Source organism: Gigantopelta aegis, chromosome 12, assembly GCF_016097555.1.
Source record: "Gigantopelta aegis isolate Gae_Host chromosome 12, Gae_host_genome, whole genome shotgun sequence".
Taxonomy (NCBI): domain Eukaryota; kingdom Metazoa; phylum Mollusca; class Gastropoda; order Neomphalida; family Peltospiridae; genus Gigantopelta; species Gigantopelta aegis.
This window is the reverse complement of record NC_054710.1, coordinates 18,785,763-18,798,889: the sequence shown is the minus strand read 5'-3', so window position 1 is coordinate 18,798,889 and position 13,127 is coordinate 18,785,763. Positions and strand designations below refer to the sequence as shown.

At 38.2% G+C, this 13,127-nt stretch overlaps 2 protein-coding genes across 2 annotated transcripts; both read right to left on the bottom strand.

The window, feature by feature from the left end:
• Window positions 1-5,375: 5,375 nt before the first annotated feature.
• LOC121385875 lies at window positions 5,376-6,689 on the bottom strand. Its single transcript, XM_041516666.1, has 2 exons — window positions 6,380-6,689; window positions 5,376-6,202 (listed from the first exon to the last, which is right to left on the bottom strand). Exons 1-2 carry the CDS (start codon window positions 6,687-6,689, stop codon window positions 5,376-5,378), a joined length of 1,137 nt encoding a protein of 378 aa, XP_041372600.1.
• A 59-nt stretch (window positions 6,690-6,748) lies between these two features.
• On the bottom strand, window positions 6,749-8,016 carry LOC121385874 (zinc finger MYM-type protein 1-like). Its single transcript, XM_041516665.1, has 2 exons — window positions 7,880-8,016; window positions 6,749-7,487 (listed from the first exon to the last, which is right to left on the bottom strand). Exons 1-2 carry the CDS (start codon window positions 8,014-8,016, stop codon window positions 6,749-6,751), a joined length of 876 nt encoding a protein of 291 aa, XP_041372599.1.
• Window positions 8,017-13,127: the final 5,111 nt, after the last annotated feature.

The window sequence follows — 13,127 nt, the reverse complement described above, 5'->3', positions numbered from 1 at the left end:
CTACACCTTTCACTCTATCCCCTCTTCTTTTCTTCCTCCTTTAAATCTACTATAGTCTGTGGCATCTAAACATGTATCCGCATGTAAATTGTAGGGCGAGGTCTTAATATAGGCTAAGCCTGTTGACCAATCCCAGTATGTTTTGGCAAATAAAATATTGTTTTAAACCAACAACAACGTTCGATCGGGTATATATGGCTGTATATATCAATATTTAACAGAAAGCCATTGTTTACTTTTTATTTATACATTTCATTTATACATATATTTGTTTACAATTTATGATTAGATTCTTTGATTTTAAAGTTTTAGTTTTAATACCAAGTAAAAGTTGATATTGTTTTATTAATATCCAATTTATAGAGAACGTCTCATTTCTTATTTTAAACACTAACACTAAACCCAACTTAACACTAACATTAACACTAACGCTAACACCTAAACTCACACTAACAGTAAAACAAACTTAGCACTAACACTAACACTAGCACCTAACTAACACCAACACCAACACTAACACTAAAACAAACTTAGCACTAACACTAGCACCTAAACAAACACTAACACCAACACAAACCAAACTTGCACTAACACTAACACTAAAACTAAAACAAACTCAGCACTAACACTAACACCTAAACTAACATCAACACAAACACAAACACTAACACTAAACCAAACTTGCACTAACCCTAACACTAAAACAAACTTAGCACTAACACTAGCACCTAAACTAACACCAACACTAACACCAACACTAAACCAAACTTGCACTAACACTAAAACAAACTCAGCACTAACACCTAAACTAACACCTAAACTAACACCAAACTAAACTAAACTAAACTAAACTAAACTAAACTAAACTAAACTAAACTAAACTAAACTTGCACTAACACTAACACTAACACTAAAACAAACTTAGCACTAACACTAACACCTAAACTAACACAAACACCAACACTAACACTAAACCAAACTTGCACTAACACTAACACTAACACTAAAACAAACTTAGCACTAACACTAACACTAGCACCTAAACTAACACTAATACCAACACCAACACTAAAAACCAATCTTGCACTAACACTAACACTGACACTAACACCTAAACTAAACTAACACCTAAACTAACACATAAACTAACACTAATACTAACACCTAAACTAAAACTAAAACTAACACTAAAACAAACTTAGCACTAACACGAACACCTAAACTAACACCAACACCAAACCTAAACTAACATTTCTTAACACTTTATGCTAATAATAATATTCTTAACACTGCTAACAATAATACTTTTAACCTTTTAACACTAACAATAACACTGATAACACTGATAACACTAACACTTTAACACATATTAATACTTAACAGTAACACTAACACTGGTAACACAAAGATTTTGAACACGAACAAGTCTAACACTAAACATCTTAATACTAAGACGGTTAACACCGAACCCAAACCACCACCACCCTAAATAAACCTACCGGTAACTAACTTAAACTAAATTATACGAAATTACAACCTGTTTGTGCTATGGTTGTGTTAACTATGGATAGGGCCTACTATCTGTACTTACTTCGTGTTATTGTGGTTGTTAATGTTTTGATATTTGCGTTCTCATACTACACAACAAATGTTAGTCTCATTTCAGATCTTTGCAAGATGTCTCAGTCAGTGCAACAACCAACTCATCATGAATAAAGTTTGTCTAGAAATCGGTTTTATTGCATAAAGCAAGAGCTTCAGCACTGGTAACCAGGGTTTTTTTTAAAGCTGTTGTACACATTTCATACTGTGATTTTCTCTCTCCTTTTTCCCCACCTATTCTTTCTCTGTTAAAAAAAACTGACAGACACTAAGCAAAAACGAAAGCCCAAAATTTTACAAAATGTTTCAGAGAGGTATAATATATTTGTGCAAATATATAATAAATGTGGTCTTTTACGAATTATACAAAAATACAGCTGTAAACATGCTATTTTAGATATATTACTGAGAACACCAATTCAAGGACAAGGTCGGCAGTCATTAAACAAGACTACTGTTGCTGAAGTGATCTCACTATGATCTTCCTCCAATCATCAGGTGGGTGTTATTAATGACTAATATAATTTACAAACCAGTGTGATACATCTAGATATACCTGTCAAACGTTCATCTCTTTATAAATATATATTGAAAAGGATTATTTTACAATAGTGTCTAATGGAACCTATCCAAGCTTTAAAAAGTGCATTACATAGAGAATAATACATGAGTGGCCGTTAAATACAATTTATCTCACAACGAGTTGTTTTAAAATGTATCTAACCAGCGAAAGCGAGTTTGATACGTTTTTAAACAACGAGATGGGAGATAAATGGTATTTAACCGACACGAATGTATTATTCTATTTCTTACATATCATCAAAAAACAGGTTTAAAGCAAATTTTAACACCTTTTATTTACTGCCTTTGCACTTGTAGCTGACTTACGCGTCACAGACACATGAATGCCAGGTTAACTATACGTTACAGTCTAATCGATTTCCATTGTGTAATTTTTCATTGTATGCATGGCATTGGTGACCTGGTCATCACCTAGGAGCAGCCAGTCGTATGTCTTGAAATTGTCAACACACGTAGTGTGTATGTGTAAACAACCATGTGTAACCAAAAATAACGCCAACGGGTGTGTAAGAAAAATAATATAATAATAATAATAATAATAATAATAATAATAATATCATCATCATCACCATCACCATCAACACAGTGTATCCATTGAGGTTGATTGATAACGCAATGGGTCTAACTTCGATATAGGGCTAACACAGATATTGATATGCGAAATTAGTTTTATAAAGTAATATATTGTAAACTTACATGCATGCCAAACACTTAGACAGTGCGTTAAAACAATATGAATTTGTTACATAGTATACACCATTCATATACATTGGGCCATGACTGCAAAATGTTATTAAAATATTGTTGAGACCAACATACAAAACTAATTTTATGATTTCATTTGAATATAGGTTCAACAAATACCACGGATGCACGGTACTACTGGGTACTTCAAAAACAAATGACCACAATTGAAATGGCAGATTTGGTAGAAGAATTCTCAGGACAGAGTAGCAGGTGAATAACAAGAAAATGTCCTCCCACCCCCAACCCCTAATAAATAAATAAAATAAAAGAAAAAGAAAAAACAACAACAAAAGAAAAACCACCACAAAACAACAACAAACAAACAGACAGACAAACAACAACAACAAAAAGCTAGTGATGTGAAGTAGTTTCAAAGTTTTGGATGAGTTATTGAGATAGATAAATGAAGGGATGGGACGTAGCCTTGTGGTAAAGCGCTCGTTTGATGCGTGGTCGGTTTGGGATCGAACCCTGTCGGTGTGTCCATTGGGCTACTTCTCTTTCCAACCAGTGCACCACGGCTGGTATATCAAAGACCGTGCTATGTAATATCCTGTCTGTGGGATGGTACATATGAAAGATTCCTTGCTGTATTAGGAAAAATTTAGCGGGTTTTCTCTGATGACTTCATGTCAGAATTACCAAACGTTTGACATCCAATAGCCGATGATTAATTAACCAATGTGCTCCAGTGATGTCGTTAAACAAAACACACTTTATTTAGATAAATGACGTCCCATTTGTACTTATTTGTATTTGTATTTGTATCTTTAAATCATTCAAATTAACCCATGGACGGGCGATAGCAGGTTTCCTCTTTTGTTATCTATGTGGTCCTTAACTATGTATATGATGTTATATAACCACAGGTAAAATGTCTTGAATGCGTCATTAATAGAACATGAGTTTGACTTTAATGACGATTTACTAATTTTGACCGAATTATGGAATACGGAAATGTCTTGAATGCGTCATTAAATAGAACATGAGTTTGACTTTAATGACGATTTACTAATTTTGACCGAATTATGGAATACGGAAATTGAGCTGAAATTTTCCGTATAGTTTATAGTTTATCATTACAGATCAAGTTTGACGTTCATTACGATTTACCTATTTTTGTCAGATATATGTCCCTAGAATTAATGAATTTAGGAGATACAAAAATTATTTTTCTGGACTTTATTTTTGCAACGCCTCAAGATATTGAGCTGAAATTTTTTATAGAGCTTTATCATATATTATTACAGATCAAGTTTGACTTACATGACGATTTGAGAAGGGAAGTACCCAGGTGGTAATGTGTTCGCTTGAATGGGGATTACAGATTATATGTATAGTAATGAATGAGGGAGTGCAGATTATATTTATATAGTAATGAATGGGGTGTGCAGATTATATGTATGGTAATAAACGGAGAGTGTATATTATGTATATAAAAATGAATGGGGAGTGCAGATTTTATGTATAATAATGAATGGAAAGTGCAGCGTATATGTATAATAATAAATGTGGAGAGTAGATTTTGCGAATAATAAGGAATGGGATGTGTGTAGATTAGGTGTATAATAATGAATGTTGAGGGTACGTTATATGTATAATAATCCATGTGTATATTATTGTGTAATACGTTGATATCCACATATGTTACTAACATGCACCAAAATTAAGTTACCTTTATTTGATCTTCATTCTCTTGTTTTGCCAAGTACAATAATCTTCCATTTTTAACGGAAAATCGTTTGCAAGGTCGTGTAAAATTCGTTTTTCTTCCCTTGCATTTCAGATCGTCCATCTAACTTCCTTTGGTTAAAACATTATAAATGTCGTGTATTAACATTTATTGACGGCTGTATTTCTAAACGTAAAGTTCTTGTTCCAGCTGTCAGTGGGGCAGTAATTTAATTTAATTATTCCCCAGTACTGTAACCATTTATTTTTATAAATACTTTGTTTCTCCGTCTGGCATGTACATTAATATTGTTATTATTATTATTAATTGTTGTTGTTGATAAAGATGTTATCATGGGCGTCATTTGCAAGGAAAAAGTGTGGGGGGGGGGGGGGGGGGACAATTGGGTTCTAACAATATTTCGTGCGACTAATCGCGAGCGCCCTAGGCCTTAGAAGGTCATTGTGGCTGTCTGAGAACATTATTTAAGAGTAGTGCACCATCATGTACACTGAATATTTTTCTGAAATATATACTGCAATTTATATTCACATAGTTTCCATCGAGTCATTGTAAAATTGGCTGTCTGCAAATACATTACATAATATACTACAAAGTGAAACATACTTTATTGCCAACAAATGTTTGGACAATAGAATTTTACACTAATGTATATGTACTACAAATCAATACCAATTAACAATGAACATCCACGATCGTGTATATTGCCACAAGTTTGTGTATCATGAGCATGATCAGCAAGCGAACAATTTCAAAATTTCCCAAACACCTTGCGACGAGAGTCGGAGCATCTATCGATGAACTCTTCAGCGATCTGTTGATAGTCTACAGCTCCCAGCCTGTCCCTGTGTACATGACACACCATAACATGATTTAAACGCTTCTGTGTCATTGTGGAGCGCAGCCACGTTTTAATTCGTCGTAGGGCACTGAACGACCTTTCTGCTTCACACGAGCTGGCAGGGGAGACCAGAAGCAAACGCAACAGCCTCTCCACTTGCGGAAACATACGCCTAACAGAGGGCTCTATAGCCTTGAATATTAACCTGTGTCCTTCCAGTGTCGATGCGGGATGGTGGTTTCTATAGAAGGATAGTTCGATTTTGAGACTTTCTGTCAGTTCTGGGTATTCTTGTATGATAGCATCTTCGTTTGATGTTGTGCCATTCAGCAGTAAAGCACTCAGTTCTTGGTACTTGGCAAGGTCCGATGAGACAAAATAATCTTGCAGGTTGGTTATTGCTGTGTCAATTGCAGTGAAGAACTGAATGCGGTACATTTGCTCGGCTGTATCTGTGGTGAAGGCCTCTGCGTTTCCTTGCTGGAGTCTTTTAGGACGCTTTCTTTGACGTGGGATAGCCAGTGGAGTGAGGTCGAGTTCTGCGATCTTTGCCTTGGCTGCTTGGTATATATCCGAAAACTTCACAATGGATCGCAGTTTCTTGAGCTCACCGCTCACGACTTTGACGGACTCCAACATCCCGGAAACGTTGATGCCAGAACCGTGTAGGGACTTGTTCAAGGCTTCCAAACAGTTTATGATCGGCAGAGATGCGAGCAACCCTAGGATGCACTTTCCTGAAGACAGACATGTATAAATTCTGTTCGCTCGAGAACCAGTGTTTGTCCCAAACTCAGCAGATGCTTCCTGCAAGGAATCGAGCACATCTGCATAGTTATGCAAGGCCGTGGTCACAGCTGAAGCACGCGTCAATCATCGTGTAGGACAAATGGGCTTCAAACATGTAGGGGAACCTTTTTCAGTGTCGTCGTCATGAAGATGCAGATAGAGGTGTTTGTACTTGCCAGATCCATCATAGAGTTTGCCAAGCTCATGCACGTGATCAAGAGCATCCTTGATGAACGGGGCAATCTGAACAGCTTTCGATGTCACAAGGTGTGTGATATGTGCACCGCAGTGGACATATTTGGCCAAAGGTTGCACCTTCTTGACTTCCACTTGACAGCCGCTGTATTTCCCAGACATATTACTAGCTCCATCGTATGTCTGAGCTCGTAGCTGCTCAATGGGAAGCTGTAGCCTGATCAGCGCATCAACCAGCATTCTACTAATCGACTGCCCCGTCGTTGATGAGATGTTGTAGAGGCCAAGGAAGTCTTCTCTCACATCAAGTTGTCAGTCACATAGCGTACACATATGGATTCCTGTTCGATGCCTTGTATATCCTGAGTGCCATCCACTATTATTCCGAACAGACTGGACATGGTTCGAACATCTTTACACAGTTCTCTCAATACTGTATGGCTCATTATTTGCAGCAGTTCATTCTGTATTTCCCCGCTCGTGAAGTTTTGCTTCCGGGCTAGCCAGCTCTTTAATGCTGCAACGTCTTCTGCACGAAGTTCAAGTAGTTTCTTGTAGTTGCCTTCCGATGATTCTTTACCACGGAGTGGAAGTCCTTGTTCTGCCACAAACATCAACGTGGAGATCAGCTTCACTAGCGCCACTCGAGCTTGACCTTGATCGGCGAGCACACCACTGCTGATCTGAGCGCTAACAGATTGCTGCGTCTTGTGAAACTTGATGTTCTCTAGCGATAAGCGATGACTGTTTGACTTCTCATGTACATCAAACTTCTCGATGGCCTTCTTCCAATTCGTAAAACCTCTTGCAACAAAAGACTCCTCTCCACATTTAGTGAGCTCGGACAGCTTCTTCCGTTTTGCTGTAATGCATACATGACACAGAACCCCTCCAGTTTTTGAGTCGAAGTGCAACCAATGATAGTTGGAGAACCAGCGTTGCTGAAATTTAAGATTTTTCGTCGCAAGTTTCTGTGATGGAATACAGCTGACATCTGGTTGATACGGTTCATCTGGGATGTCCTGCTCGTGTTCGCCTCTAGTGGACGCAGCTTCAGGGACAGAATTAGGCAGTCCCAGACCTATAACAACCGAGAGAGAGAAGGCAACTAAATAGGCATAACACATATGCATACAAATTACCCACACAAGATATTATAAAATATGCATCAAAAGTTCATTTATCATAGCTGTTATTACTGAAACAGGGTTCCCACGGACAGGGAAAATCAGAGAAAATTGGAAAAAAATCCAGGTCTGGAAAAATCATGGAATTTGATCATTTGGGGAAAATCAGGGACAAATCATGGAATACATTTACAGTAACTAAAAAGAAATCAATTTGGATTATTTATCAAGGTACAAACATTGACATGAAAGCCTATTCAGCTTGTGGAAAAACACACATTATTATTACACTGATAAACTCACCTAGATTCAGAAGACGTGTCTTCCTGTTTATTATCAATTACTATCGCTGGCACCGACTGCTCGGGAAGACTAGAGTTGTCATTTTCTGCAGTTTTCAAATTCGTGGTAACAGGTGCAAAGAATTTACGCATATCCATCTTTCAATAAAATCCGTACGTGGTTTGTTTAACTTAATCTAGTACTATTGAAACAACGTGTTTCATATATTTTTAATCCAAGCAAATCCCTGTGAATTAATTAGTTACGTTGCACGTGACGTGCTACACGTGTAATGTAGTTGCCAAAGTGACGTGTTTCACTGTGTTTGAAAGTTACTGTAAATGTGAAATATTTGCGTCCGATTTATTTTGCGGATTTCGCGGTAGGCTTACTTCTAAAACCGCAAAATTAAATCGTCCACTATAAGTTGTAGAAGCATCACGAGGGGTATATGGCTTTTTATGTACCCTCTGTGTGTTCTTTTACCCCGAGCCGAAGGCGAGTGGGTAAAAGAGCACACAGAGGGTACATAAAAAGCCATATACCCCGAGAGATGCTTCTACAAAGAATTTATCTTGCCGACATGTTAAACCATATAGCCAAATAATCAAAATAACGCCAGACAATAATTGTTAACAATTTATTAACGGAGCCGTACCACGCGGACGCGAACGAAACCGCTTGCCAGTGACGAAAAATAGTTCCATCGATAAACGAGTTTTTAATTTCAAATGTTTGTAATACGAAATTGTCTGAAACAGATATTAATACAAAAATATAAAAAAAATTTTTATCAGAAATGTATGTAGTAAAAAAAACCCCCCAAAAACCAACTGTTGCTAATCGCGCATTAATACAATAACACCACGACCGTAATTAGGTGGCCGAGTTCAACATTGCAGCTTTTAAAAGTATTGAAATAATGTATTTTATAGTAAAAATAAAATTAATTATGTATACTTGATCAATGTTATTTATAATCTAATTATTGCTTTAGCATTAACTGGGGTGGCTGGAAACTGTTGGAAATTACAAACGGGGTATAAGAGAATTTGGCTCCGCCCACAGGGGTATAAGGGATTTGTCCAACGGCAAACAACCAATGAGATTAAAGAATTTTACATGAAGGCGAGATAAAAGTATTTGTTCCATATATGTTCAACATACAGCAAGGGAAAAAATCGCAAAATTAAATCTGAGCAAAATTGCCTCATGGTCAAAACCGCAAAATTTAATAGCCGCAAATATTTCATGTTTTACAGTAGACTATTCACACTCTGGAGACATAAAAAATAAATAAATCAAATATATATCATCCCATGTATACTGTACATGCTCAGAATATCAGAATATGGTAACATCGGGACCTCGGGCCTATATGAACAGATATTCATTCCAGATAATGTAAGATATGCAAAAGTTGACAATCCAGGTAAAAATGACCGTAAAAGTAAAACGCAAATAAATATTGTCTTGAAATATGTTATTTTTGCCATCCCAAAAAGTGGGGGGGGGGGGGACATCAGATATTCTGCCCCCCCCTGCTAAAAGTGTGGGGGGGGGGACATGTCCCCCCTGTCCCCCACCAAATGACGCCCATGGATGTTATAGATGTTGTATGTTTGTTTTTTTGTTTTTTTCTATCTGTTGACTGACACCAGCTTGTTTCGTAATTTGCAATAAATTGAATTGAATTGAATTGAATGAATTGTCGTTAAACAAACAATGGTTGCTCATGTCGTTGCTCTACGTATTTAATGTTGACTGGGGAGTGCAAATTATATGTGACACCGGTTTGGACAGAGTCCATTGTGTGTGTGTGTGTGTGTGTGTGTGTGTGTATTGTGTGCGTGTGTATATACGAACTTTGTGCGTGTGTGTGTGTGTGTGTGTATATATATATATATATATATATATATATATATATATACTTAACTCCAAAAGAAACGCGAATACGTAGATTGGAGGTTTTGAGTGCACTCATTGAAATACGTCCCAAAGTTCTTAAAATAATCGTTTCTATGAAAAACTTAAACAATTCGTAAAGATGAGATTTCATGTTATTGACATGTTAAAAATCGAGGTCGCATTGTCATTTGAAATGTCAAGGCCATGGCGCTTCTTCAATGGCGTCACATGCCACTCAAACATGTCCACTAATAGCGGGTGTGTCCGCCATTGCTGGCCATGACCGCCGCACACCTCCTACCCATGGAGAGGAAGAGGTTCCTGATGAAGGCCCTGGGCACGTTGTTGTAGGTGTCCACGACGGCCTGGCGGAGCTGCTGCTGTGTCACCACGGGAGCAGGGCGTTGGTTCATCATGCGCTGAACCTCGTCCCACAAGTGCTCGATGGGGTTCAGATCCGGGCTTAAAGCTGGCCAGTCCATTGTGATGATGTTGTGCTGTGCCAGGAATGCCTGGGTGGCCCGTGCCGTGTGTGGCCTGGCGTTGTCGTGCTGGTAAACCATCTGACGGTGACCCGCGAAAAAAGGCACCACCACAGGCGTGAGCACTTCGTCGATGTAGCGCTGTGCTGTGACGCCCCTGCCGCGTCCTCGGCCGTTGTTGTCGAAGATGACAGGTTGTACACGACGTCCCCAGGATATGGCACCCCACAGCATGACGGAAGGCCCTCCCCAACGGTCCCTCTCCATAACACACGCATCTGTGAAGCGCTCACCTCGACGCCTCCACACCCTCATACGACCGTCGGCCCTATCTAAGCAGTAGCGGCTTTCGTCGGAAAAGACGATGTTCTGCCACTGTCGGTTCCGCCACTGTCGATGCAGAACAGCCCAGTTGTGTCGTGCAAGTCGGTGTCGCTGTGTGAGACGTTGTCCAATGTACGGTCGACGACAGTTCAGATGGATGGCGATCAGACGACGTCGTACCGTGGTGTAGGAAACGGGGCGGTTGTGGGTTCCCACTGTCTGCCGGGCTGTTGTGGTGGCTGGTACGAACCGATCACGCATGTGAGTTCGGACCATGTAACGGTCCTGGCGCTGTGACGTCACTCTGGGACGGCCGCTACGTGGACGGTCGACGACGTTGTTGTTCTGTAGAAATCGGTCTATGAGACGGTAGATTGTCGAGACATGGACACCGAAAGCACGTGCAACCTGCCTGGCATCCATTCCGGCCTCCAAATTCCCCAAAGCTCTATGTCTGGAATCAGCGTTAAGTTGTGGCATCGTTGTATCGCTACTCGTAAAATGAGTTGAACATTGCTGTCTGGCGTTTCTTTTATACCCAGGCCTGGTAGTGTTTCACGTGCAATTCGCATCTTTCATGATCCACCCGTTTTGCATTCCAGATCGATTTTGGTCGTCAATTTCAGCACGTGCGTGACGTCACACTGTACTCGTTTTTTTCATGCGTTATGTGGAATTGGATACGCTGACAAGATGGCTATTGGTCAACTTAATCGATTTGTACATAGTTTATTCAAATGTGGGTTTTTTTATATTTTAAAATTTTCGCGTTTCTTTTGGAGTTAAGTATATATATATATATATATATATATATATATATATATATTCATACACACACACACACGCGCACAAAATGTTTGTATTTAATTATGAAATACAAGCCCCATATTTTTGTATCGTTCTATGCTTGGTACCCTCCACTGACGTAGGCAGGATTTTATATTGGGGTTGGGGGGGGGGGGGGGGGGGGGAAGGAACCCGGAAGGAACCCACACTATGTATATACATGATTTTATAAAACTTATAACACTTTTGAAAGAGGCACTTTTGTGGATTATATTTGTTGTATCTGTGAACATTTGAAAGAAGAGTCGTACCACTATATTTTACACTGCCGCCCCTGCTCTGGTACCCTCCCCGCCTCCTCCCCCCTCACCCTTTTGAGCTCTAGTTTAGCTCGTGCTTGTCGTGGTTTCTTGTTTGTTGTATCATGCGCAGTGGTATAACATGTGCCGGTGTGGATCAGATAAATAAAAGTAAAAAAAAATAGAAACAAAATAGGTGTCATATTTATCGACCACCTTTAATAATTGTTGTAATCCCCAGGGATAAAGTGGTCACTGCAGATCCTATCCCATCGTGATGGTCAAATACATTTATGTTAATACAGGCTCTGTGAAATCAGATTTCCTATCACATTGTGTCACTTTGTACACTAAAATTAAATTATTTACATTAAAAAATGATAAATATTGCAAACAATAATACTATCATTTCTAATTTCAAGTAAACGTGCATAAAAAAACATTATTATATTTCTACTTACATGTAAAAAAAAGAATAAAAAAAAAGAATATATATATGAGAGCCCCTAAAAGTGGATGAAAGGCCTATTTAGTTGTAAAGTAGAGCTGGTTTTTTCATACACAATGTATATATAATTCCTGAGTTTGCTGCATTGTAAGATGTTTTCGACTAATAAAATATTTCTACGATTAAACTTACATATATTCAATGTGTTTCTGGTCATGTTAATATTTGTAAGATGCCCAAACTGGATTTCGTCTTCAAATAATTTTGTACGTACGAAAAAATATTTTAGCAAATAAAATAAATTTAACCTAGTATAAATATTGAAACCATCAGAAACACATTTAATATACAGCCACTAATATTTTAGGCAGATATATATATTTGATATGTAATTACAATCGTTAAAAAGTCTCTGTTAGTCGACATCTTAAAAATTGCAGCAAACTCAGGAATGTCCCTTTAATAGGGATTTTGGGTGGGTTTGGGTTTTTTTCATTAAAATAATTTATTAAAAATAAATATTATGTTGCAAAATTTGGTAGAGTTTACACAACTTTGGAAACGAATAATTTGTGGTTTTAAACACGTATATTGATATTAAATCAGGATAACGATAACAAACACTGCATAGAACCCGGAACCTTTCATGCCCCCTCCACCCATCCCACAATATTCACGTCTCAGTTACGTATATAGAAATCACATTCAAGTGTTACACTTTATCATCCATTAAAGGCTTTTGTAGGAAATATCGCTGGCACTGTACTTTGCGATATCTCTTCTTATAATCTTGATTGGTCAAATTTTAATCACAAGACAATGTTTTGTTTCAGCGCTAAACCTACCATTAGTGACGTCACGCCACTGCCGTTCTACTAGTTAACGAGTCTACCGCTGACATTCAACCCACATTACTGACATTGTTTACAACTGTCGCAAATGAAAAGAATGATAATGGATGAAAAAGAATACCCCCCATCGTGTCTTGTGATATCATACTTTATCAGCACTCGTTGATAAAA

Bases quoted from the DNA above. Each gene is read 5' to 3' on its own strand.
- LOC121385874 (XM_041516665.1), bottom strand. From the start codon at position 8,016: ATGGATATGCGTAAATTCTTTGCACCTGTTACCACGAATTTGAAAACT. The intron at 7,488-7,879 runs GTGAGTTTATCA...TGCGTCCACTAG, and splicing joins GACACGTCTTCTGAATCTAG to AGGCGAACACGAGCAGGACA.
- LOC121385875 (XM_041516666.1), bottom strand. From the start codon at position 6,689: ATGCTGGTTGATGCGCTGATCAGGCTACAGCTTCCCATTGAGCAGCTA. The intron at 6,203-6,379 runs GTTCCCCTACAT...GTCTGTCTTCAG, and splicing joins TGACGACGACACTGAAAAAG to GAAAGTGCATCCTAGGGTTG.